The sequence below is a fragment of the Neomonachus schauinslandi genome, chromosome 15 (assembly GCF_002201575.2).
Source record: "Neomonachus schauinslandi chromosome 15, ASM220157v2, whole genome shotgun sequence".
Classification (NCBI taxonomy): Eukaryota; Metazoa; Chordata; class Mammalia; order Carnivora; family Phocidae; genus Neomonachus; species Neomonachus schauinslandi.
In genome coordinates, this window is record NC_058417.1 from 38208895 (window position 1) to 38231621 (window position 22727).

At 55.4% G+C, this 22727-nt stretch overlaps 1 protein-coding gene across 20 annotated transcripts in view; it reads left to right on the forward strand.

Moving 5' to 3' along the window:
* Positions 1 to 2008: 2008 nt before the first annotated feature.
* The window catches only part of ERBB2 (erb-b2 receptor tyrosine kinase 2), a 23933-nt gene continuing 3214 nt past the window's right edge, over positions 2009 to 22727 (forward strand). For 2 of the 20 annotated variants that reach the window (XM_021704418.1, XM_044921558.1), the window contains exons 1-22: positions 2009 to 2245; positions 8652 to 8803; positions 9826 to 10039; positions 10824 to 10958; positions 11249 to 11317; positions 11509 to 11624; positions 11767 to 11908; positions 13015 to 13134; positions 13460 to 13586; positions 15200 to 15273; positions 15362 to 15452; positions 15639 to 15838; positions 16215 to 16347; positions 16439 to 16529; positions 17168 to 17328; positions 19501 to 19548; positions 21026 to 21164; positions 21248 to 21370; positions 21627 to 21725; positions 22005 to 22190; positions 22325 to 22480; positions 22596 to 22671. In XM_021704418.1, the coding sequence (XP_021560093.1) occupies positions 2173 to 2245; positions 8652 to 8803; positions 9826 to 10039; positions 10824 to 10958; positions 11249 to 11317; positions 11509 to 11624; positions 11767 to 11908; positions 13015 to 13134; positions 13460 to 13586; positions 15200 to 15273; positions 15362 to 15452; positions 15639 to 15838; positions 16215 to 16347; positions 16439 to 16529; positions 17168 to 17328; positions 19501 to 19548; positions 21026 to 21164; positions 21248 to 21370; positions 21627 to 21725; positions 22005 to 22190; positions 22325 to 22480; positions 22596 to 22671 (2725 nt within the window). In that variant the 5' untranslated portion in view covers positions 2009 to 2172. Of the gene's footprint in view, positions 2246 to 8651; positions 8804 to 9825; positions 10043 to 10751; positions 10959 to 11248; positions 11318 to 11508; positions 11625 to 11766; positions 11909 to 13014; positions 13135 to 13459; positions 13587 to 15199; positions 15274 to 15361; positions 15456 to 15620; positions 15839 to 16178; positions 16348 to 16438; positions 16605 to 17167; positions 17329 to 19500; positions 19549 to 21025; positions 21165 to 21247; positions 21371 to 21626; positions 21726 to 22004; positions 22191 to 22324; positions 22481 to 22595; positions 22672 to 22727 lie in introns of all 20 variants that reach the window. The other 18 variants (XM_044921547.1, XM_044921550.1, XM_044921549.1 and 15 more) reach the window with 18 other exon arrangements.

Sequence of the window (22727 nt, forward strand, 5' to 3'; positions counted from 1 at the left end):
GAGCCCCGCATCGAGCCCCGCATCGAGCCCCGCATCGAGCCCCGCATCGAGCCCCGCATCGAGCCCCGCCTCGGGCTCCCTGCTCAGCGGTAAGCCTGCTTCTCCCTCTCCCACTCCCCCTGCTTTTGTTCCTTCTCTCTCTGTCTCTCTGTCAAATAAGTAAATAAAAAAAAAAAAAGAAGGATAAGCCTCAGGCTCCTCATTTGCATATATGTATCTAATTTTGTGTTCATACTTTGTATTTTTTTTTTTAAGATTTTATTTATTTATTTGACAGAGAGAGACACAGCGAGAGAGGGAACACAAGCAGGGGGAGTGGGAGAGGGAGAAGCAGGCTTCCCGCCGAGCAGGGAACCCCATGCGGGGCTCAATCCCAGAACCCTGGGACCATGACCTGAGCTGAAGGCAGATGCTTAACGACTGAGCCACCCAGGCGCCCCTGTATTTCTTATCTTGAAGAGAGTCCCCCAAATTTCATAAGCTTCCGGCACCACCAAACCTGGATCTGCCCCAGTATAAGTAAACCTGCGACTTTATTGAGCAAGTAGCTTGTGCTACATACTGTTCGGAGTGCTTCAGGAACGTTACCTTCTTTAATTCCTAGTACAGAATGCCAGATGCTATTCTACAAGGGAGCAAACTGAGACCCAGAGAGGCTTGGTCATTTGCTTAAGGTCATACAGCTAATATGTGGCAGATTGGAGATTTGAACCCAGGTCGTTCTGATCACAACCCCCCTACTGTGAAAATGGCTGCCTATAACCCTGCTAGGAAATATGAAAGCAGCTTAAGAAATGCTAGTGTCCTTCATTCAACCGTCCTCAGTAGATGCCTCCGATCCCCTCTTGACCAGCACAGGCATGCTCTGCTCTTGGCTGAGGCATTCCAACTAGAGTTGCCAGATGTAGGAAATAAAAAATAAGGATGCCCAGTTAAATTTGAATTTCAGATAAACAACGAATAATGTAGGGCGCCTGGGTGGCTTAATCGTTAAGTGTCTGCCTTCGGCTCAGGTCATGATCCCAGGGTCCTGGGATTGAGCCCCGCATCAGGCTCCCTGCTCAGCAGAGAGCCTGCTTCTCCCTCTCCCACTCTCCCTGCTTGTGTTCCCTCTCTCACTGTGTCTCTCTCTGTCAAAAAATAAATAAAATCTTAAAAACAACAACAACAACAACAAAACGAATAATGTGTTAAGTATGTCCCATGCATTTTTGGTTGTAATTTCCAACGGAAACACACCTTCCTTCTGTCACCCCCACTCCATCCGCCACTGGACCTTAAGAAGGCGGAGAGGGGGGCTCCAGATGGAAAATGCCAAGTGGGGAGGCGGAATTGAACACGCTAGTAAAAAGCAAGGGACAGGAAAGGAACTTTGGATGAATTGGGTGCTGAGTGTCCCCCCCTAAACCCAACAGAGGAATGTTCTCCGAAAGATTGAGATGGATGAGCCTCCGATTTGACTCTCCTCCAAACGTGTAGACCCCCGTAATTAAAACTGTGCTTTTCAGACTGGAAAAGATACCTAAAAGATTCGAGAAGGTATGCCAGGGAGTCCCGGAAGCCACGAGTTGAGCGCACCCCACCCACCTCCTCTACTATCAATTTGATTTGAGGATGTGGTGGGAGAACCATTATTTGATACTTTAAAAAATAGGCGTATCATGCAAACGTCTTGCCGGGAACATCTACGGTAAAACCTGCGACTTAAAGGAACGTTAAGGATGGCAGCCTGAAGCATTTGCCCCAGACTCTCCCCCCCCCCCGGTGTGGGTGTGTTGGGGGGTGGCGATCGCCGTCCCCTGCCTTAGGGTTCTCCGTGGGAACGCGTGAGAAGCGCGCAGGCAACCCCGGCGTCCGGGCGCCGGGAGGGGCGCACCCCAGGCCTGCGCGCCGAGGGAGAAAGTGAAGCTGGGAGTTGCCACTCCCAGGGACTCGCTGGAATGCGGTGGAGGGGGTGGGGGGGGCGAGCCGTGAGCGCGCTCGCTCCCAATCACGGGAGGCGGAGGAGGTGGAGGAGGAGGGCTGCCTTGAGGAAGTACAAGAATGAAGTTGTGGAGCTGAGAGTCCCCTGCGTCGTGCCCCGAGAGCCAAGCAGAGCCCCGAGGCAAGCCGCCCGGCCCCTTCGCAGCCCGGTCCAGCCCGAGCCATGGGGCCGGAGCCGCAGTGAGCACCATGGAGCTGGCGGCCTGGTGCCGCTGGGGGCTCCTCCTCGCCCTCCTGCCCTCCGGAGCCGCGGGCACCCAAGGTGGGTCTGGCGTGGGGAGGGCGCGGAGCAGCGACGCGACCCTGCAGCCCGGCGCCCCCCCCTCCCCGCCCAAGTCCCCGGGCAGGCGGGGGCAGAGGGGGCCACACGAGCTTCCCGATCCGCAGTTTCGGACGCTCCCGGCGCGCCCGGCCGCCGGCCTCGGCAGGGAGGGGGCCAAAGGAAGGTGGGGCAGGGGGCGAGGACGCCCAAGCGGCTCTAGCTGTCCCAGTCAAGAGACTGGCGCTTTCCGGACTCCGCGACGGCTCTGAGAACTTGTCACAAAAGTTATCTGAAATTGTTCAGAAAGTTTGCCCTCAGAGTACTGCGTGGGATGTGTGTGTGTGTGTGTGTGTGTGTGTTTTCTCCCCTTTCTTGAGCCCCTCCAAACTTTCTCAAAGCCTTTCCAGTTGGCAGCCTCCGCCTCCAGACTGGACTGGGCTGGATTCCTCGGGGGGTCCCTCTGCCCCTCCCCCCGCCCCCCTCCCCGCAGCCGGTAGAGTTTAGTTCCTCCAGCTTCAGGCAGGATCGGGGTGTGTGTGTGCGGGGCGGGGGGGTGGGGAACAACCTGTCCGGCCAGAGCCGGGCGGGAGAGAGTGGCCGGTCCGACTGCAGAGTTGCCTCATGCTGGAGTCTGAGGTGGGGGGAGGGGGAGACGTTTGTTTTGAGCAAGTTTCTTTAGGGCCAGCTCAGGGACTGTGCGCTTTGTGACTTTTGGAGAGCGTGGGCCACGGAGGGGTGGTGGTGGGTCTCCTGGTCTGGGGCACAGAGTACCAGAGTTTCAAGCGAGGGATTCCTGGGCAGTTGTGGGGGGTGGGGTGGAGAAGGAAAGCTAAAGAAATAGGGCCAGATGCGGGTAAGCGGGGGGTGGGTTGTCCTGCCTTTCCCTTCATGCTGTGTGTGGGGAAGCGTAGTGGTGGAGGCAGTGTGGGTTAAGCCCCACTTGCCCATCTAGATGCACTGACAATTAAAGCTAACGTGGGCTGGAAATATACTCTGGGACAGGCACGGTGCATGGTGGTTTGCATGCATTCCCTCCTTTAAATCCTCACACCAACCCTACAAGAGGAGTCCTACTAGTATTCCCATTTCCAGGTGAAAACCTGAGCTTAAAGAGGCTAAATAGCATCAAGGAAGTGGTGGGTCCAAGACTGGATCCCAGACGCTGCGATCCCCCCAACCACACGTTCGAAATCACTGTATCAGTCTACCTTGGACAATGGCGGACACCGCTGCCTGCATCCCTGGGTTGCGGGGAAGACAAAATGAGAGTGTCCTGGGAGTAGTGGGTGGTCTCCGTTGGTCAGGGAGTCGGGAGAAGGGGTGGGTGTCCTCCTGTGTGTTGCCCGAGGGCCCCTCCGTCTGAGCATTGCTGGGTTATCTGAGGGACGTCTATGCCAGGGTGTTCCTGGGTTGTGTGGCCTGTGTGTGTGTCTGGGCTTTGTGTTGCCAAACAGCAGTCTCCCTGCTGGCTCGGGGACTTCGCTGAACTCTGCCCTCTCAAGGAACTCGCTCAAGGTGCTGGGCCAGATCTGCTGTAAACAGCGGGAGGTGGCCCCACGCCTTCTCTCTGAGGAAGGAGGCTCCACTTTCCTGGGAGCCCATCCTTCTCCCTGTTTCTCAGCCCTGACCTTCTGCTGAGATGGCTGAGGCCGGGCTGCACTGTGAGAGCGAGCTGCTGCCTCCCTCACCTGGGCCTGCGCATTGAGCAGGTGGAGGTGGCCTGGGTTGCTACAGTGCTGGGATCCAAGGGCTCAGTTCTCCCACTGACGACTAGGGCCTCCTCAGGTGGATCTCACCCTTCCATGGGCACTGCTGGGTGCAAAGACAGATGTTGGGCGTGTCAGGTAGAAAATGGTTGCAATGGAAGCGCCCCACCCAGCTGCCTCCAGCACCCCTGTTGTATCCCAGGGCTGAGGGCTAGGGCGGGAATTTGGGAGAAAGAGGAGACGGAGAGGACCCAGAAGGTCAGGATTTTGCCAGGATCCATTCCTAAAGATTTATTTATTTATTTTAGAGAAAGAGGGGGGAGGTAGGGGGAGGGGCAGAGGGAGAGGGAGAATCTCAAGCAGACTCCCCGCTGAGTGCCAAGCCCCATGTGGGGGCTCGATCCCAGGACCCTGAGATCATGACCTGAGCCAAAATCAAGAGTCAGCCACTTAACCGAATGAGCCACCCAGGTGCCCCTAGGATCCGTTCTTAGAGGTCAAAGTTTTGTCAAGTGCAGCAAACACCTACTTCTTATCTTGCAGAGCTCATATTTTCATTCCCAGACGATTCTTCCAGCAGCTTCCTTTTTACTATACTTGGGGAAAGTAACTTCATTTTAATGTTCAAGGGAAAAAAAAAAAAAACAGTTGAAAAGCTAGAATGAAATGCAAAAAGAGAAAATACATCACATTCCAAATACAAAGGCATCTTTTATTTTCTCATGGTTTGGAATTACCCATACTCCTGCTATATGACTTATCTTGCCTTAACGTAAAAAAAAAAAATTGTGTGATGTGCTTCCCATATGCCAGGTTCTTTTCCATGGACGGTTTCATTTAATCTCTGCAACAATCCAGTGAAGTGGGTACACACGGTTCAAAGAAGTGAAGTGACTTATCCAAGGCTTCCTAGTGACCCAAATATGTCTAGACCCAATAATAATGTGTAATGAGGAGGCATTAAGAGTTGGTTGAAGTCTTATCCTATTCAACAGAAATGAGGTGAGCAAAGCCTCAGGGGCAGCCAGGTAGCCAGACTGGGGTAGAGGTGCTACTCTAATTTGGGTGAGTGATCTCCTTTATCTAGGCTATAGAAAGGGGAGTGAGCCGGGCCCACCGAGGTCCTCTCCCTCCCTGTCCAGCCCATGACTGCTTTCCTCTCGTGCCCTGCAGGCACTGAGAGCAGGGACAGGGCAGAAGCCAGGGGGGCTGCAGGGCTGTGGGTGAGGGAGACAGCTGGAGTAGAAGCATGAGGAGCCAGTAGGGGGCTGCGGTGGGGGGCTGGAGGAGGGCCCAGGCAGTTGTGCCTGCCCCTGGGTGCTGAAATGATCTGGAAAGAGATCCCCCCACACTGTCTCCCTGTCGGAAGACCCTCTGGGGTGACACCTCCATTTCTTGCTGGGGCCACCTTTCTTCCCCACCCCTGAGAAGAGAGCCCACACAGGACGAGGGGTGTGTGCTCTTCAGGAGTGGGAGAATTACTATAGCCAATGTTTGTGTTGCCTCAGTTCTGTTTACAAAGCCTTGTCGTATTTACAGACTGCTTTTTGATTATCTCATTTAACTGTCATTTAACTTCTCTGCAGAGAGTAAGAGTTATTATTGTTTTATTATCCCATCCTTTCAGCCAAGTTCAGGTCATTAATACTGAGAGTGCCTACAAAGTCACAGGCACTGCTGGGCATAGAGATGAATCCGATATGGACTCTGCCCCAGAGGTCCAGGGACTTGCTCAAGGTCACACAGGAGCAGCCCGGCTAGGGTTCTGGTTTAATGACCCTGAGCCTAGGCCCTCGTCTGATATTGGCCTTGATACACCAGGTGTGTGTGGTGGCTGAGTTCTGGGCATCCCTAGAATGGGCCCTTACCCTTTGGGTCTGGGGGAGGTGAGTTTTGGGGGTGCAGGAAGTGTTCATGGAAACCAAAGGAAGTATTTCTTGCTGATGAGCAAGGGAAGCATCTGGGGCTGAAGTCTGGTGGGGAGGAAGGAACCCTCTTGAGAGCACCCCCAGAGCGGGGGCCGAACTGAAGTTCAGCCAGAGGGGTATGAAGGACCCTGAACAGCCTTTGAGCAGAGGGATGGACACCACTACTTCAACTGGTCCCTTTTGGTCTGGGAGTTCTTGAATGGATTTCACTCATCCATCTATCCATCCATCCTTCCAGCAAACTCTTACCTGGTGTTGGGCTGGTCCTGCCTCATAGTGCTGAGCCAGAGAGCTGGAGGTTGGGGCTCCTGAAAGTCAGGTGTCCTGGAGACCCAGAGCCCTCCTGTGTAGAACAGGACTTCCAACCCCCCGCCCCGAAAATCAGTGGAGGCTGGGTGGATATGGGGACTGGTGAGGACTGGAGAGGAGGAGACTGGTGAGGAGAAGGGAAGTGGGTGGGAGGGGCTGAGCTTCATGGTGAAGGGGACAGAGGTGGAGAGGTAGGGGAGGTGTCAAGAGGCCCTTCTTGGCTTCATGTCAGCTTGGTGGGGGAATTTTCCCGCAAGCCTCCAGCTCCCTGGGAGAGTAGGTCTCCGAACCAATTTGACCACCTGTTGCAAACACTTAAAGAATCTTAGACTGAAATCAGCCACAAACAAACTCACTAGTGGGGCGGGGCTACCGCTCTTTCTGGTCCTCAGCTCAGCCCAGCCACCCTGCCCTGCCCAGAACCTGTATGTTTATCAGTGACATCAATAGACCTGGTGTGTATTTCCCTTTGCACCGGGCGTGGGGGGAATTTGTCCGTGTCCAGTTAAGAATGTAGGATCTAAAGTCAGATAGACTCAAGTTCAAATCCTGCCTCTATCTCTTATGAGCTTTATGATCTCAGGAGAATTAGCCCTGTCGGCCTCGGCTTCCTTTGCAAGACAGAGGTTGCAGTCCCAGCCTCTGGAGGACGTTAGGAGGCTCCACCCGGACAGCCTGGCCACAGACAGTAGGTGCTCAGTTAATGTGGCTGCCCTCGGTGTTCCCATTGTTGATGTTTTCCTATTGCCTGGTTGCCGCAGCTGGTGTCCCTCAGAGGTGGCAGAGGGCCACAGGGGGTGGAGACAGCCTCTCCCCCAGCTCTGCCTGTCCCTGTCCCGGGCTTGGGCTAGAGCTTTGGGGTCTGGGCCTAAAGACAGCTGTGCCTACAAAGCAGCTGAGGCTGCCGAGGCTGCAGGAGGCCCTAGCAGCGGGCGTTATTTTGGTCCTGGCCTGCCACCCCCAGCTCCTGTTTCTCTTGGGAGTCTGGGGGGGGGGACCCTTGAATTCTATTTCTGGGCCCTCTCCTTCCTCCCTCTTTGCTTCCTTCCCTATCTGTCCAAAGGGGTGGGAAAAGAGACCACTCTGGCTTTTACTGGGAGGCTGTCAGCTCATGGCCCATTGGCCCAGGCAGGAACCCGAGGGGCTTGCCCCACCAGCCTTTGCCCAGCGTTCTGGAGGCAGAGGGTATCTCTTGTTACCCCCCCACCCCTAGGATTGGACTTCAGGCTCCAAGTTGCTGGGAGAGCAGGAGCCCTGGTGTCAGACCTTGGAGTCAGCCACTGCTGTCCCCCTGTAGGCTGTGGGAGGTGGGGTGGCGGCCCAGAGGAAATCGAGGTGGTGCAGCACCTGTGGGCCTGTGTCTCTGGGGGCGCCCTCCACCCGCCACCCCCCTCCGCCCGGCACACCCTCCTGGGCAAGACGCGCCAGGTGATTCATCTTCTCACCAGAGCAGAAAAACGAGTTCAACTGGGCACTTTAATCTCCCCCCTGCTGGCAGGCACAGTGCCAGTGGCTGTCCACAGTAGCCCCTCACTGGGGGTGGCGTACCCCTTCTTATGTCCCTGGGCTTCGTAGGCCCTTCCGGTCTCAGGGACATTGTGCTGGGGTGCAGGTGGGCTGGGGAGGCCGTTCATCTCGATGTCCCTTGGCTGATGGCCGGCGCCGGGCAGGTACGCAGGGCTGACGTGGTGCCCTTGTGGCAGGCGTTTCGTGGCACAGATTCTGCCAGCTGGTTCTGGAGCCCTGCCCTGAGGAGGAGGCCGGGGTGAAGTACCAGCATCGGAGCCCTTAGAGGAGGCATCGCTCTGGCCCAGGATCCGTAGCCCGGGTCCAGATGCCCATTGTTGGGGTCTGATGCTCCTTTTTTTCTGCCTAGGGGAATTCCAGAGGTCCCTGTGGTGACCAGGCCCCTAGGGGTCCCCATGCCCCAGCTATGACTCTAGCCGACCCTCCTTCCCTACTTTCTGGGTGGCATTGTGGGGGTGGATATCCCTTGCCAAGCGGTTGGCATGTGGGTGGTATTGGAATGGGGTGGGGAGAATGCCCTGAGTTTGTTTGCTTGGGAGAGGGGCAGGGGGTATCCAGAAGATTCATGATTCATCATGGCCTCTCTTGGGGGATTTTTACCCCTTGGCCATGAGTCGGGCCTTTGGGACAAAGGGAGGCTTTCTTTGCCAGCCAACACCCTGGATCAGGCGGGCAAGCTCCCCAGGGCTGGCACAATGGGGCCCCCTCTGGATGCTCAGGATGGGCCAAGTTAGAAGGGGCCTCTCCTTGGTTATCCCTCCTCTTCCCCAACTTGCAAACCTTCTTTTGCTGTTGTGCCTCTTGCAGGTGCAAGGGACATGGGAAGAGGGGTCCGAGATGGCACGACTCTTTGGGGGTGGGGGGTTGTGGAGGAGGCGCCAGGTTGGAGAAGCTCCCTGGGCAGTGCCCTCTGACCCATGCCCTCCCTCCCACCAGTGTGTACCGGCACAGACATGAAGCTGCGGCTCCCAGCCAGTCCCGAGACGCACCTGGATATGCTCCGTCACCTCTACCAGGCCTGTCAAGTGGTGCAGGGTAACCTGGAGCTCACCTACCTGCCTGCCAATGCCAGCCTGTCCTTCCTGCAGGTGAGGCCCCTGGGTGACCCAGCCAGGCCCGGCCTCCAGCTGAGCGGAGCCCTATGCCCACAAGTGGGTGGGAGAAGAGGGTGCCCTCCCTTTCCTCTCTTGTGGTTCCTCAACTGGGACGTCCTTTCTTTTTTTTTTTTAAAGATTTTATTTATTTATTCATGAGAGACAGAGAGAGAGAGAGAGAGAGAGAAGCAGAGGGAGAGGCAGTCTCCCAAGGAGCAGGGAGCCCGATGCGGGACTCGATCCCAGGACCCTGGGATCATGACCTGAGCCGAAGGCAGGCGCTTAACCGTCTGAGCCACCCAGGCGCCCTGGGACGTCCTTTCTGATGTCTGCCCCCTGTCTATTCTACTGCAAGACCAGTTGACTCCCTCTGTGTGACGTGGCGGGCCACGGACATCGCGGGGTGGATGCCCCTGTTTCTGTGCTAAATTTTTTTGCTCTCTTGCCAGCATGATCCCCTCCCCCTGTCCCCCTACCCCAGCCGCTGTCCCTGTCCTGCCTGGGGTGGCGAGCGGGCAGCTGAGAGATGTGGGTTCTAGATCCCGTTCTGCTACTGACAAGGCCTGTGAATGTGGTCTCGGCCCTTGGCTTTGGAAGCAATAAGCACACTTTGACTCTCCTCTGGGAAACCATCAAATGGGAAATGTGTGTGAAAGGGTCATGAGCAGGGGAGAGAGCGGGATCCAGCCTGCTGGGTTGTGGTCACCGTGGCCTGGAGTGGGGCCACGTGCATGATGCGGGGTCTTTCCTTTCATGGCCGAGGAAGCTGAGATGCAGAGAGGGTGGGGCGCTTGCTCTCAGTTCACAGAGTGGTTATCTGTCTTCACCCTACAAGAATCTGGCTTGAGGAGGTGGAGAGGGGCCTTGATCTCTACTTTATGCCCGAGAGAGCTGGACTTCTCAGTGGACGGGGACTTGGCCGCAGATCCCCAAGCCCTTGGTAACCCCAAGAAGGCCTTGGTAGTGTTCCAGGGCCCAGGCCTGCCTCAGCCCCACCTGACCCTCTTCCCTCCCAGGATATCCAGGAGGTGCAGGGCTACGTGCTCATTGCTCACAGCCAAGTGAGACAGGTCCCGCTGCAGAGGCTCCGAATCGTGCGAGGCACCCAGCTCTTTGAGGACAACTACGCCCTGGCCGTGCTGGACAATGGAGAGCCGCCCGAGGGGGGCGCCTCTGAGGCAGGGGCTGCCCCAGGAGGGCTGCGGGAGCTGCAGCTTCGAGGCCTCACAGGTGGTCATCACTGTCACCGACACTTTCTCACTCTTGGGAGCTGGCAAGGGCCACCTCTAGCCATGGGAGGCTTCATGTGAATTAGAACTCATATCCCTTCAGGACAGGTGCAGGTGGAGCTAGGGAAGGTGCCATGGTGAAGATCAGAAAAAGGTTTCCCTTCTTCCCAGGAAGTCACAGCTTGTACGAGCCTGCACAGTTTGATAATGAGGATACAGGCTGGGGTTTCTCCACTTCTTGTTCGAATACCCATCTGCAGTGAACAACCTGTGTAACTGTATGTGGTAGCCCCGGAGCTGACAGTATCCCAGACTCTGTGGCTGGTTACTTTGCACACAGGATCCCCTCATGGTGCTATCATCTTGCAAGGAAGCACCAATGTTATGCTCTTTTTCCAGATGAGAAAACTGTAAAAGGTTTACAGAGGATGAGTGACTTGCTCAAGGTTACATAGCTAGTTAGTGGTGAGGCTGGTTTTCAGACTCCAGAGTCTCTTTTAACCACGAAGCAGTGTGCACAGGGTGTAGAGATGGGAGGACCGGAGAGGGGCATGGACATCTGGACCGGGTCACGGACGACTCACCCCTCCCTGGATCCCAGGTTGTTCATGGGGGGGGGGGGGGAGGGGGCTGGTAGAGCTAGAAGATGCTGGTGTCTTCTCTAATCCTCGGGGAAACTGGGGCAGATTTACGAGGCCTGCTCCCCTCTAAAGTCAGGGGTTCCCATGGGAGGGCAGAAGGTGCCAGGCAGGAAAGGAAGGCGCTGATTATTACTCACCCCACAGAGATCCTGAAGGGAGGGGTCTTGATTCAGCGGAACCCACAGCTCTGCCACCAGGACACGATTTTGTGGAAGGACATCTTCCACAAGAACAACCAGCTTGCGCTCATGCTGATAGACACCAACCGCTCTCGGGCCTGTAAGCCATGCCACTCCCTGCCTGCCACTTCCTCTCTTTCTCGGGCAGCCCGGCGACCCCAAACTCCTGGCGTACACCGCCCCCATTCCCCACCCTTGCCCTAACACTGCCCATTTCCTCTTTCTCCCCCATTCCTCCCCTGCCAAGTCTCTCCGTGTCTCCTCATCTCTGTGGCCCTCCGTCCTGCCTCCCTCTGCTTCCAGATTGCGCCTAGAGTCCTCTGTTCCTGCCGAGTCTCTCCCTCACCGTGCATTCTGCCTCCTGGAAAGACCCTCTCTTTCTCTCCCCAGGCCCACCCTGTTCTCCAGCTTGTAAAGACCCCCACTGCTGGGGAGCAAGTTCTGGGGACTGTCAGAGCTGTGAGTCTCAGGGAGGCCCAGAATCTGGGGGCAGGGGGCCCGAGTGGAATAAAGGGGGCACGGGGCGGGGGCGGGGGTTACCAGGCCTCAGTGTCTTCCCTGCAGCGGGAGGTCGTGGCAGAAGAGTGAGGCCGGGGAGGGTCTGGTGCCTGGGCGACCGCCCCGGCCTCATCCTGCCCCTTGTGTGACAGTGACGCGAACGGTCTGTGCCGGAGGCTGTGCCCGCTGCAAGGGCCCGAAGCCCACTGACTGCTGCCACGAGCAGTGTGCAGCGGGTTGCACGGGCCCCAAGCACTCGGACTGCCTGGTATGTGCCCCGTGGGGCCCCAGGGTGGGCTCGAGGGGAGGGGGCCCCCCACCTGCTACGGCCCTGTTGCCCCTTGCACCCCAGGGAAGAACAGCCCGGTGACCACCAGCTGCCTGTCCCTGTCCCCCTCGTCGCCCCCCAGGCCTGCCTTCACTTCAACCACAGTGGTATCTGTGAGCTGCACTGCCCAGCCCTGGTCACCTACAACACGGACACCTTCGAATCCATGCCCAACCCCGAGGGCCGATACACCTTCGGGGCCAGCTGTGTGACCGCCTGTCCATGTGAGTGCCAGGGAGGCGAGCAGGGGCAGCTGGGAGCAGCCGCTGAGAGCCCAGGCTCAGGAGCCAGGAGGCCTGGGCTTGAAACCTGGCTCCCCCATTTTCTAGTCATGTGACCTGCCTGCTGTGTCTTCATGTTCTCATCTGTAAAATGGGGGCACCTCATAAGGTGGTTATAACGTTTGAATGAGTTCATTTTTTTTTTTTAAAACATTTTATGTATTTATTTGACAGAGAGAGATACAGCGAGAGAGGGAACACAAGCAGGGGGAGTGAGTGAGGGAGAAGCAGGCTTCCTGCGGAGCAGGGAGCCCGATGTGGGGCTCGATCCCAGGACCCTGGGATCATGACCTGAGCCGAAGGCAGACGCTTAATGACTGAGCCACCCAGGCGCCCCATGAGTTCATATATTTTTAAAAGATTTATTTATTTTTAGAGAGAGAGAGAGAGCAAGGGGAGGGGCAGAGGGAGAGAATCTCAAGCAGACTCCCCGCTGAGCACGGATCCCGGTACAGGCCAATCTCAGGACCCTGAGATCATGACCTGAGCAGAAATCAAGAGTCGGACGCTTAACCGACTGAGCCACCCAGGCGCCCCTGAATGAGTTAATATTTGTAAAGCTCTTACAACAGTGCCTGGCACGTACTAAGCACTCTTAAATAAATGCTAATTTTTATTCAGTAGTCTAGATTGATCAGAATTTTATTTAACAGCTCCCCTCTTTATGATGTGCATTTGGGAACTGACCTTGGACGTGGGGCCCTGTTTCTTCCTGTCATGGGAGATAGGAGTGGGCTCTCGGGTTCTGGTCCTATCCTCCCCGTGGTAGGTCAGAGTTCAAAATGCAGAGACAGACTATGCTCAACTCCTGGCTTCTCCACTTAATAGCACAATGACCTTGAGTAATTTACATAAAACTGCTTTGGTTCCCTCTTGGCAAAATGGGAGTCTCACTGCCCATCACATAGGGTTGTTGTGAGGCGTAAATGAATGTCAAGTAAGGGCGTTTCAGTATTGATCGATACTGTTGTACTGTGGGCACGGTGACATGGCTCTTGGTGTGGCATGAAGGGCCAGGGCACATGGACCCACGGTCTCCATCTCCTCAGACAACTACCTATCTACGGACGTGGGCTCCTGCACCCTGGTCTGTCCCCTGAACAACCAAGAGGTGACGGCTGAGGACGGAACACAGCGGTGTGAGAAATGCAGCAAGCCCTGTGCCCGAGGTAACTGCTGGCCACACCCTGAGCCAGGCTGCCCTTCCTGTCCCTCTGCACACCCAGCTCGGCCTAGCCCGCTGTCCCGTCCCTCTTCAGACCCTGCTGGGGGTCCTTCCCTTCCACTGTCTGTCCTGGCCCTCCCTGGATCAGCCCCACACGTTCCCCCATATCTCTTGTCAGTGTGTGAGTGGGCATGTGGGGGCTGGTAGAGCTAGAAGATGCTGGTGTCTTCTCTAAACCTCGGGGGTGTGGAGAGGGCCCCAGAAGTTGAGGCCCTGGTGCTCCATGTGGGGGCTGAGATGGCCCCTTCACTGCCTGCCCCTCCCCACAGTGTGCTACGGCCTGGGCATGGAGCACCTGCGGGAGGTGAGGGCGGTCACCAGCGCCAACATCCAAGAGTTTGCCGGCTGCAAGAAGGTCTTTGGGAGCCTGGCGTTTCTGCCAGAGAGCTTTGAGGGGTAAGGCTATGCGGAGTGAAGGGTGGGCACAATGGTCTGCGGAGCATCAGGACGGTCACCGACTCCGGCCCAGAAGTGGCAGCGTCTCTGGGGGATGCTGGGAGACAGAGGCGGGAGGCCAGAAATGCAAAAGAAGCAAGTGGGAGACCAGAGGGTGTGGGGACTGGGCGGGGGGTTGTTTTCATCAGTGATGTGTTCTTCACGAATGTGCACTTGTATGGAAGTCAAACCATCCAGACAAAGTAAAATTCTCCTTGAATTCATAGTGGCTTTATTCATAATAGCCCCCATAATAGCTGGAAATAATGCAAATGTATATCAGTAGGTGAAGGAGTAAATAGATGGTGGTATATCTATACAATGGAATTCTCAGTGATAAAAAGAAACAAACTACTTATTGATAGACATGACAACATGGATGAGGCTCAAAAACATTATGTTCCACGAAATAGGCCAGGCAGGAGATTGGCCACATGGCATGGTTCCCTTCACCTGAGGCTCTAGAACAGGCAAAACCACTCTGTGGTGATAGAAATCAGAACAGTGGTTGTCCCTGGAGTTGGGGGCGGAAGGCTGGAAAGGGACACAAAATAAAATTTCTGGGGTGATGGCAATGTTCTGTGTATCATTTGGGGTCATGGATACATGAGGGAATGCATTTGTCAAAACTTCTCAAAGTGTACATTAAAATTGCATTTTATTGTATGTGGATTAGACTTCAATAAAAATACATATTAAAAAAAGAGAAAAAATTCCCTTTAACCTTTTCTGCAGTTCTATTCCTCTTTCCAGAGGAAACCACTGCTTACAGCTCGTGTGGGTTCTCCTGGACCATTTCTACGTACATGGACACGCACAGAGAAACCTAGCTTTAGTAATTTTGTTGAGGAGCTTGACTTAAAGCGGGAGCTCATCGTGAGCCTTGTCTACCTCTTGCCCTGGAGAGCTGGTCATGGCACTTCGTGTCGCGCTGCCTTGTGCTTTCAACAGCTGTAGGGCAGGTGCAGCTAAGAGCGGCTAAGAGCCCAGGCTCAGGAGCCAGGCGGCCTGGGCTTGAAACCTGGCTCCCCCATTTTCTAATCACGTGACCTGCCTGTAGAACGGGGGCACCTCATAAGGTGGTTATAACGTTTGAATGAGTTAATAATATTCATACCCTCTTAGAACAGTGCCTGGCAGATACTGAGTACCCCCCCCCTTTTTTTTAAGTGCTCTTCAAATGTTAGTTTTCATCTATAGTCAGGGTAGATGGGGTTTATATTTAACAGCCCCCCTATACTGATGGATGTCTAGGTGGTTTTCAGTTTTCGCTCTTACAGACAGTTCTGTGCTGTACGTGTCTCTGGGAACAGGAGCCAATGTCTGTCTAGGCCACATTCCTAGAAGTAGGATTTCTAGATCAAAGGATATAAATACTGTTTTGACAGACCCTGCCAAACTAGGGCCTGGGCTTTGAAACTCAGGATGAAAACAGCCGGCCTTGATGGGCAAAGGGTTTAAGTGAAGTCATTAATGGAGGGGGGTGGGGAAGGGTGGCTGGGCCAGCTCTTGGGGTCATGCACCCCCCCTCCCCTTCCTGGCCCTGCTAACTCTTCTCCTAATCCTCCTTCTAGAGACCCAGCCTCCAACACTGCCCCCCTCCAGCCTGAGCAGCTCAGAGTGTTTGAGGCTCTGGAGGAGCTCACAGGTGGGCTTTGCCGCTCTGCATCCTGCTCCAATGGGGTTGGGGGTCCTCCTCCTGTGCCCACACCCCTAGCCTCCCCCTGTCCCTGCAGGTTACCTGTATATCTCAGCGTGGCCAGACAGCCTGCCTAACCTCAGTGTCTTCCAGAACCTGCGAGTCATCCGGGGACGAGTTCTGCATGAGTGAGCACCAGGAAAGGGGGGCCCCGAGGAGAGGCTTTGGGTGTGGTGGGCACTCCTGTTCCCCGGGGACCCCAGCACTGATGTTCCCACGGGAGCTTGCCGAGTGTGCTGGGGACGGGAGGAAGGTGAGGGCAGCCCTTGCCCACGAGGGAGGGTCCGTGGTACAGCCGAGCACTCCTCCCACAGCGGCGCCTACTCGCTGACCCTGCAAGGGCTGGGCATCAGCTGGCTGGGGCTGCGCTCACTGCGGGAACTGGGCAGTGGGCTGGCCCTCATCCACCGCAACGCCCGCCTCTGCTTCATACACACGGTGCCCTGGGACCAGCTCTTCCGGAACCCCCACCAGGCCCTGCTGCACAGTGCCAACCGGCCGGAGGCCGAGTGTGGTAAGACAGGGAGCCCGGCACCGCACGCTCCCCATCTGCCAGCACGCAGGGGTCCCCGGGGTGGCCTAGCGGCAGCAATCTCAGATTCATACAGACTGCCCGTCCCTGCTGCCCCATTCCTGACACAGCTCTGGCTGGCTTGACCTCTGGGCATGGCTTCTGGCTGGGTCCTGCCACACTGCCTTGGCGTCCCTGCCTTCCCTTTCCTCTCTGGCCCTGGAACTTCAGCTCTTTGTTTTCCCCTGCATTGCCCAGCACCTGTGCCCACTGCTCTGGGCCACGGCCGCCACCCCCCCCAGCCTCCTCCCCTGGGTCACTTGGACCTGGAACCTCCCTTGAGTGGCCCCTCTGACCCCTTCCTCCTCACTGACTGCAGTGGGCGAGGGCCTGGCCTGCTACCCGCTGTGCGCCCATGGGCACTGCTGGGGTCCGGGGCCCACCCAGTGCGTCAACTGCAGCCAATTCCTTCGGGGCCAGGAGTGCGTGGAGGAATGCCGAGTACTGCAGGGGTATGCGGGGCGGGGCAGGGGGGCGGCCAGGGAGAGGGCACAGGGGCTCCTTCCAGACCCCCCCACCCTCATCAGCCACCCCCTCCATCAGGCTACCCCGGGAATATGTGAAGGACAGGTACTGTCTGCCGTGTCACTCCGAGTGTCGGCCCCAGAACGGCTCAGTGACCTGCTTTGGGGCGGTGAGTTGCCGGTGGGCTCGAGCTGGTTGGAGGGCAGCGAGGGCAGGAGGGAAGCAAGGCCAAGTCTGGTGGACTGTCTCAGGAGAGGGTTCCAAGTTCAGACCTGGATGGCGGGAGGGTGGAAGTAGGCTGGGGACGCTGGGGACTGCAGGAGTTGTGTGGTGGACCCCGTGACCCTTCGGACTATGCAAGGGGCCCAGGGGGGCCTGTGTGCTTGGCTGTCGCTGTGCCAAGGTGGTCAGACCTATGCGCTTAGGCATCAAGACTATCTGGATTCAAATCCAGGCCCTGCTTGCAACCTTGGTTTGCTCATTTGTAAAACGAATCTCATGAGGAGCTACCTCATTGGAAGGTAGTAAGCATGAACTTAAAATAGGGTTTGGTGCAGTGCCCAAGCACAAGAAAGGTTTGCTACATATTAGTTACTATTACTTGCTGTTGTATCTTAAGTAATACTTCTGGTTCCTTGGGACCTGGGACCTGGGGCGGGAGACCCAGCAGGTCTGGGCTGTCCCAGGAGTGGGGGTGGCACGTGCTGTTGAGTGGCCGTGAGAAGCCCCAAGGGGACACACGGGCCGGATCCTGCTGCCCTGGGGGTGTCGGTACCAGCCCCCTACAAACCCTTCCTCCCCTCCCAGGAGGCTGACCAGTGTGTGGCCTGTGCCCACTACAAGGACCCTCCCTTCTGCGTGGCTCGCTGCCCCAGTGGTGTGAAACCCGACCTCTCCTTCATGCCCATTTGGAAGTTCGCAGATGAGGAGGGCACGTGCCAGCCGTGTCCCATCAACTGCACCCACTCGTGAGTTGACGGCCTTTTCTGCGGGAAGGAGAGCTTTGTCCCGGAGCCTTTCTGGGGCTCTTACTATAAAAGGGGGATAACTCTGCCTTTGCTTATCCTGAGTCTCTTAGTTTTGTTTCTGCTTTTTTCTGATCCTCAAAGTAACACGTGTTGTTAAAAAAAATTTTTTTTAAGATTTTATTCATTTGAGAGACAGAGAGACAGAGAGACAGAGAGAGAGCAGGAGCATGGGTGAGAGGCAGAGGGAAAAGCAGACTGCCTGCTGAGCCAGGAACCCGATGTGGGACTCGATCCCAGGACCTGGAGATTGTGACCTGAGCCGAAGGCAGACGTTTAACCGACTGAGCCACCCAGGCGCCCTTGTTAAAAATTTTTTAGGGGCGCCTGGGTGGCTCAGTCGGTTAAGCGACTGCCTTCGGCTCAGGTCATGATCCTGGAGTCCCGGGATCGAGTCCCGCATCGGGCTCCCTGCTCAGCGGGGGGTCTGCTTCTCCCTCTGACCCTCTTCCCTCTCGTGCTGTCTCTCATTCTCTCTCTCTCAAATAAATAAATAAATAAATCTTTAAAAAAAATTTTTTTTAATGAAAACATGAAATATAAATGAATGTCGTTAACAGTTCTATCCCCACTGTTAATAATTTGTAATATTTTTTCTCCACTTTTTACCTGTGCACATGCTAACATATTATTATAACGTAAAATGTGTTTAAATATATATAATTACTTTTGCACATTCTAACATATATGTTATTATAATATATAAACTATATGTTAATATATATATTATTCTCTAATTGTTTTTATCTGTGCACATTCTAACATATATTTTTTTTTTACTAAAATGGGATCATAGACCACACATATTGTTTGCAAATTGCTTTCTTTTTCTTTTTTTAAGATTTTATTTATTTTTATTCTTGAGACAGAGAGGGATAGCACACGCAGGAAGGGGGGGCAGGGGCAGAGGGAGAGGGAGAAGCAGGCTCCCCACTGAGCAGGGAGCCCAGTGTGGGGCTCGATCCCAGGACCCCGGGATCATGACCTGAGCCAAAGGCAGACGCTTAACCCACTGAGCCACCTAGGTGCCCCTGCTTTTTTTTCACTTAACAGAATCTTGCAATGTTTTTCCATGTCCTAACATGGTGATCTACCCTATTCTTTTTTTTTTCATTTAGTTGTCTTTAATTACACGAGACACATGAAATACATCCTTATGATGAACATTTTCAGCAATATAAAACTATAAATATTGCAAAGCAAATGTGCCCTTTTGTTCCATTCCCTTGGGGAGGACCATCAGATTCACTTTGGTATGTGCATCCTTCCAGGCTTTTCTCTACACATTTACATAGACATATATTACATTTATATTAGGTTGAGTCCTGTAAGATTGCTGTTTTTGTAGGTCAGAAATGGTCGAGAAACAGCAATTTTATATTTCATCTCATATACAGTCAGGTTTGTGTGCATGCATTTGTTAATGCAAATGGGATCATGCTCTACACACTGTTCTGTACTTTGCTTCTCAGTTTATGTATCTTGGGGTCCATTCTTGTGAATGCACAAGGATCTACCTCCTATTTTTTTTAACTACTCCATCTGCAGCACAGATGTAGTATTATTTAACTATGTCCCTGTTTGAGGGATATTGATTTTCTCTCTTTTTTTTTTCTTTTTCTTTCTCTTTTTTCTTTTCCTTTCTATTGCAGCTTATTGCACTTGAGCTCCATGTACAAGTGAGCATCTTGTGCAAGCCCCCTGGCATACAGGTGTTGGCATATTTAGGGTATATCCTGACAGGTGGAACTGCCGGGTCACAGACATGATTCACTAGGTATTGCCAAACCGTCCTCTGCAGAAGTTGGGCCAGTTTACTACCCTGGCATTCTTTCGCAGAGGAAGTGGCTGAGCTTTTGGACTTGATGCTCCTTTGAGTGCCCCGCAGTTCCTACCTACCACAGGGAGGTGGAGGGGAGCAGGAAATGCGAGTTCAAGGCCAGAGAAGGAATCCCCTTGGGGGTGGTAGAAGCAGCACTGCTGACCTTGAGTACAGTGTCTGCCTTTGTCAAGCGGGGTAATAACCCAGCCACACCCATCTCGGGATGGTTGTGAGGCTGGAGTGAGCCCTGGAGGTGGTTCCCAGCCTTGCTGATGAGACTCTCTCTCCTGCAGCTGTGCGGACCTAGACGAGAGGGGCTGCCCTGCCGAGCAGAGAGCCAGGTCAGCCCGGTCCCCGGGACACACCCTATGCTGCCCCTCAGCCCCCTACTGGCCCCTGGGTAGTCACTGCTGCGGGGGAGGAGGGGGGGCGGTCTCCTGAGATGACACCTGTCCCTTCCCAGCCGAGGCTTCCACTGTTGATTCCCCTTTCAGTTTGCTTCAGCAAGTGGATGGAGGACCTCCTTAGGATGCTTAGGAGGTGGAGAACAGGAAAAGATGGCGAAGACCCTCCCCCAGTACCTCCTCACCCTTGAGTAGCTAGATGTCTTGTAAGGGACGCAGGCAGCGTTCAACCCCCTGGGACAAAAGGTAGATTGAGAAGAGAGTACAGCTGCACTGGAGCGAATGATGAAGTCTTAACCGGGTGGCGGGAGGCTTCAAGGAGGAGGTGGCATTTGAGCCAGGCCCTGAAACAGGGCATTAGGGAGAAAGCAGCCAGGTGGCACGGTGGGGGAGGGGTCAGGAAAACCTAGGCTGTGTTTGTTCGAAGGTTCTGGTGCGGTGGGCCATTGAGTGAGCACAGAGAAAGGAGAAAGGGGTGAAGTCCGAGTCAGGTTAGGGCACAGACCCTCCCTCACTACTGGGCCACAGGGTTGGACTTGATTTCTGGGCAGTGGGGAGCTTTGGGAAAGACTCTGGGGACAAAAACAGATTGGAGTGTGTCTGCGGCAATCTGTCCGTGAAACAAGTATTCACCAGAGGTCTGTGACGTACCAGGCTTTGGCCAAGCAAGGGAGGGGGGCAAGGAAGGCGATGATGTGGGGTCAATTCCCAGGAGCTTCATCTATCCCAGGATGAGCTGAGTCTTGAACGATGACCCCATGGAGAAATGGTGGTCCAGGCAGAAGTAACGGAATGCACCAAGGCCGGGAGGTGTGGAAAATCATGACCTATGGGTGAAAAATTTGGCTCAAACATCAGAATCACTGGGTGCGCATTCCTGGGCCCCACCCCATACCACCGTCAGAGTTGCCAGCAATGGGGCTCCAGACTTGTGTACATTAACCAGCTCCCTGGTGTTTTTTGTCAGGAAGTTTCAGAGTCCTAGGCCAGAGCCATGGGAAGGCACAGAGTTTGGAGATGGGGTTAAAGAGAGCTCTCAGTGTCCAGCAAGGTGGTTGGAGCCAAGGGAGGTTTTTGAGTAAGAAAAAGAGTATGGAGTCCATGGGTCGCCCTTCCAACTCCCCCTCCCCCCCCTTTTTTTTTAAGATTTTCATTTATTTATTTGAGAGAGAGAGAGAGAGAGAGAGAGAGAGAGAATGAGCGGGGGAGGGGTAGAGGAACAAGCTGACTCCCCACTGAGCTTGGAGCCCGACAGGGGGCTTGATTCCAGGACCCTGAGATCATGACCTGAGCCATCCAGGCGCCCCCCCCCCCCCAACTTCCCTTTCTAAACACCAGTGACCTGCACGCCTCTCCTTCATCCCTTCATGGCCCAGCCTGGTCCCCACTCCCTAACCCTGGCTCCCGCCCCCAGCCCCGTGACATCCATCATTGCTGCTGTGGTGGGCATTCTGCTGGCTGTGGTCGTGGGGCTGGTCCTCGGCATCCTAATCAAGCGAAGGCGGCAGAAGATCCGGAAGTACACGATGCGGAGGCTGCTGCAGGAAACCGAGGTGAGGCAGTCTGAGGGCCTCCCTGTTGGGTTGGGGTCTGCCGCCCAGCCTCTCTCACTGACGCGCTGCCCCCCTCACCCCAGCTGGTGGAGCCGCTGACGCCTAGCGGAGCGATGCCCAACCAGGCTCAGATGCGGATCCTGAAAGAGACAGAGCTGAGGAAGGTGAAGGTGCTTGGATCCGGAGCTTTTGGCACAGTCTACAAGGTCAGGGGCGGTCCCAGAGGATGCGTCAGGGTGTGGCCAAGCCTTCTGTGGGGAAGGCAGCGGAGAGCAGGGGGTTGGTGCTGTTCGGTGGATTGGAGGCTGGAACAAGGGGGAAGGGAGTGGAGAGAGGGGCTAAATCATGGGGTTGGCCCCAGGGTGGGGAGGGCATTCGGAGCACAAGTAAGAACCTTCTGGATGACTACAGATTGCATCTGGTGTGTCCTCTTCCTGCTCACACCCTCCTCTCTCTGCCCAGGGCATCTGGATCCCTGATGGGGAAAATGTGAAAATCCCAGTGGCCATCAAAGTGTTGAGGGAAAACACATCTCCCAAAGCCAACAAAGAAATCTTGGATGTGAGTCCCTCCACCCTCTCCAGCCGGGAGTATAGGAGGGAATCCCAGGGTGCAGGTCTGGGCTCTGGTCTCTCTCTCTTCACTGGGGTTTGAGGAGACACTTTGGTCCCCCAAACCTCGACTTTTAACCTTCTGCCTGTGGGCCATGGTTCTGGTTTGTGACGGACGGGGTTGGATTGAGTGAGGGTCCCCAGTGATGCCTCGGCCCTCAAAGAGGGGTGTGTGGTGGTTGGAGGGTTGTGGTCTCCCACACCCTCTCAGTGCGTACCTTGCCCCCAGGAAGCATATGTGATGGCTGGCGTGGGCTCCCCATATGTGTCCCGCCTTCTGGGCATCTGCCTGACATCCACGGTGCAGCTGGTAACACAGCTCATGCCCTACGGCTGCCTCTTAGACCATGTCCGAGAGCACCGCGGACGCCTAGGCTCCCAGGACCTGCTGAACTGGTGTGTGCAGATCGCCAAGGTATGTACTTAGGGGGCCTGGGCTCTGCGGGTGTCCTTGGGGGCAAGCCTCTGTCTCCACACAGGGCTAGGATGGGGAGGTTTTCTGGGAGAATACAGCCAGAGTGTGGTCCACATAGATGCCTCTGATCGCAGGGGATGAGCTACTTGGAGGACGTTCGGCTCGTGCACAGGGACCTGGCTGCCCGGAACGTGCTGGTCAAGAGTCCCAACCATGTCAAGATTACAGACTTCGGGCTGGCTCGGTTGCTGGACATTGACGAGACCGAGTACCACGCGGATGGGGGCAAGGTTAGAGGAGGGAGCAGAGTGAGGCAAGGTGGGGTGGGGTCTGGCCCCTGGGAGAACTCTTAAGAACAGCCATCTCCCCACCACACCTAGTTTGAGGACCTCTTTGCTCTCCCAGGTGCCCATCAAGTGGATGGCGCTGGAGTCCATTCTCCGCCGGCGGTTCACCCACCAGAGCGATGTGTGGAGCTACGGTGTGTGGCCGGGAGGGTTGGAAGGAGGGGTGGACCAGGAGCTGTGGCCCGGGGCC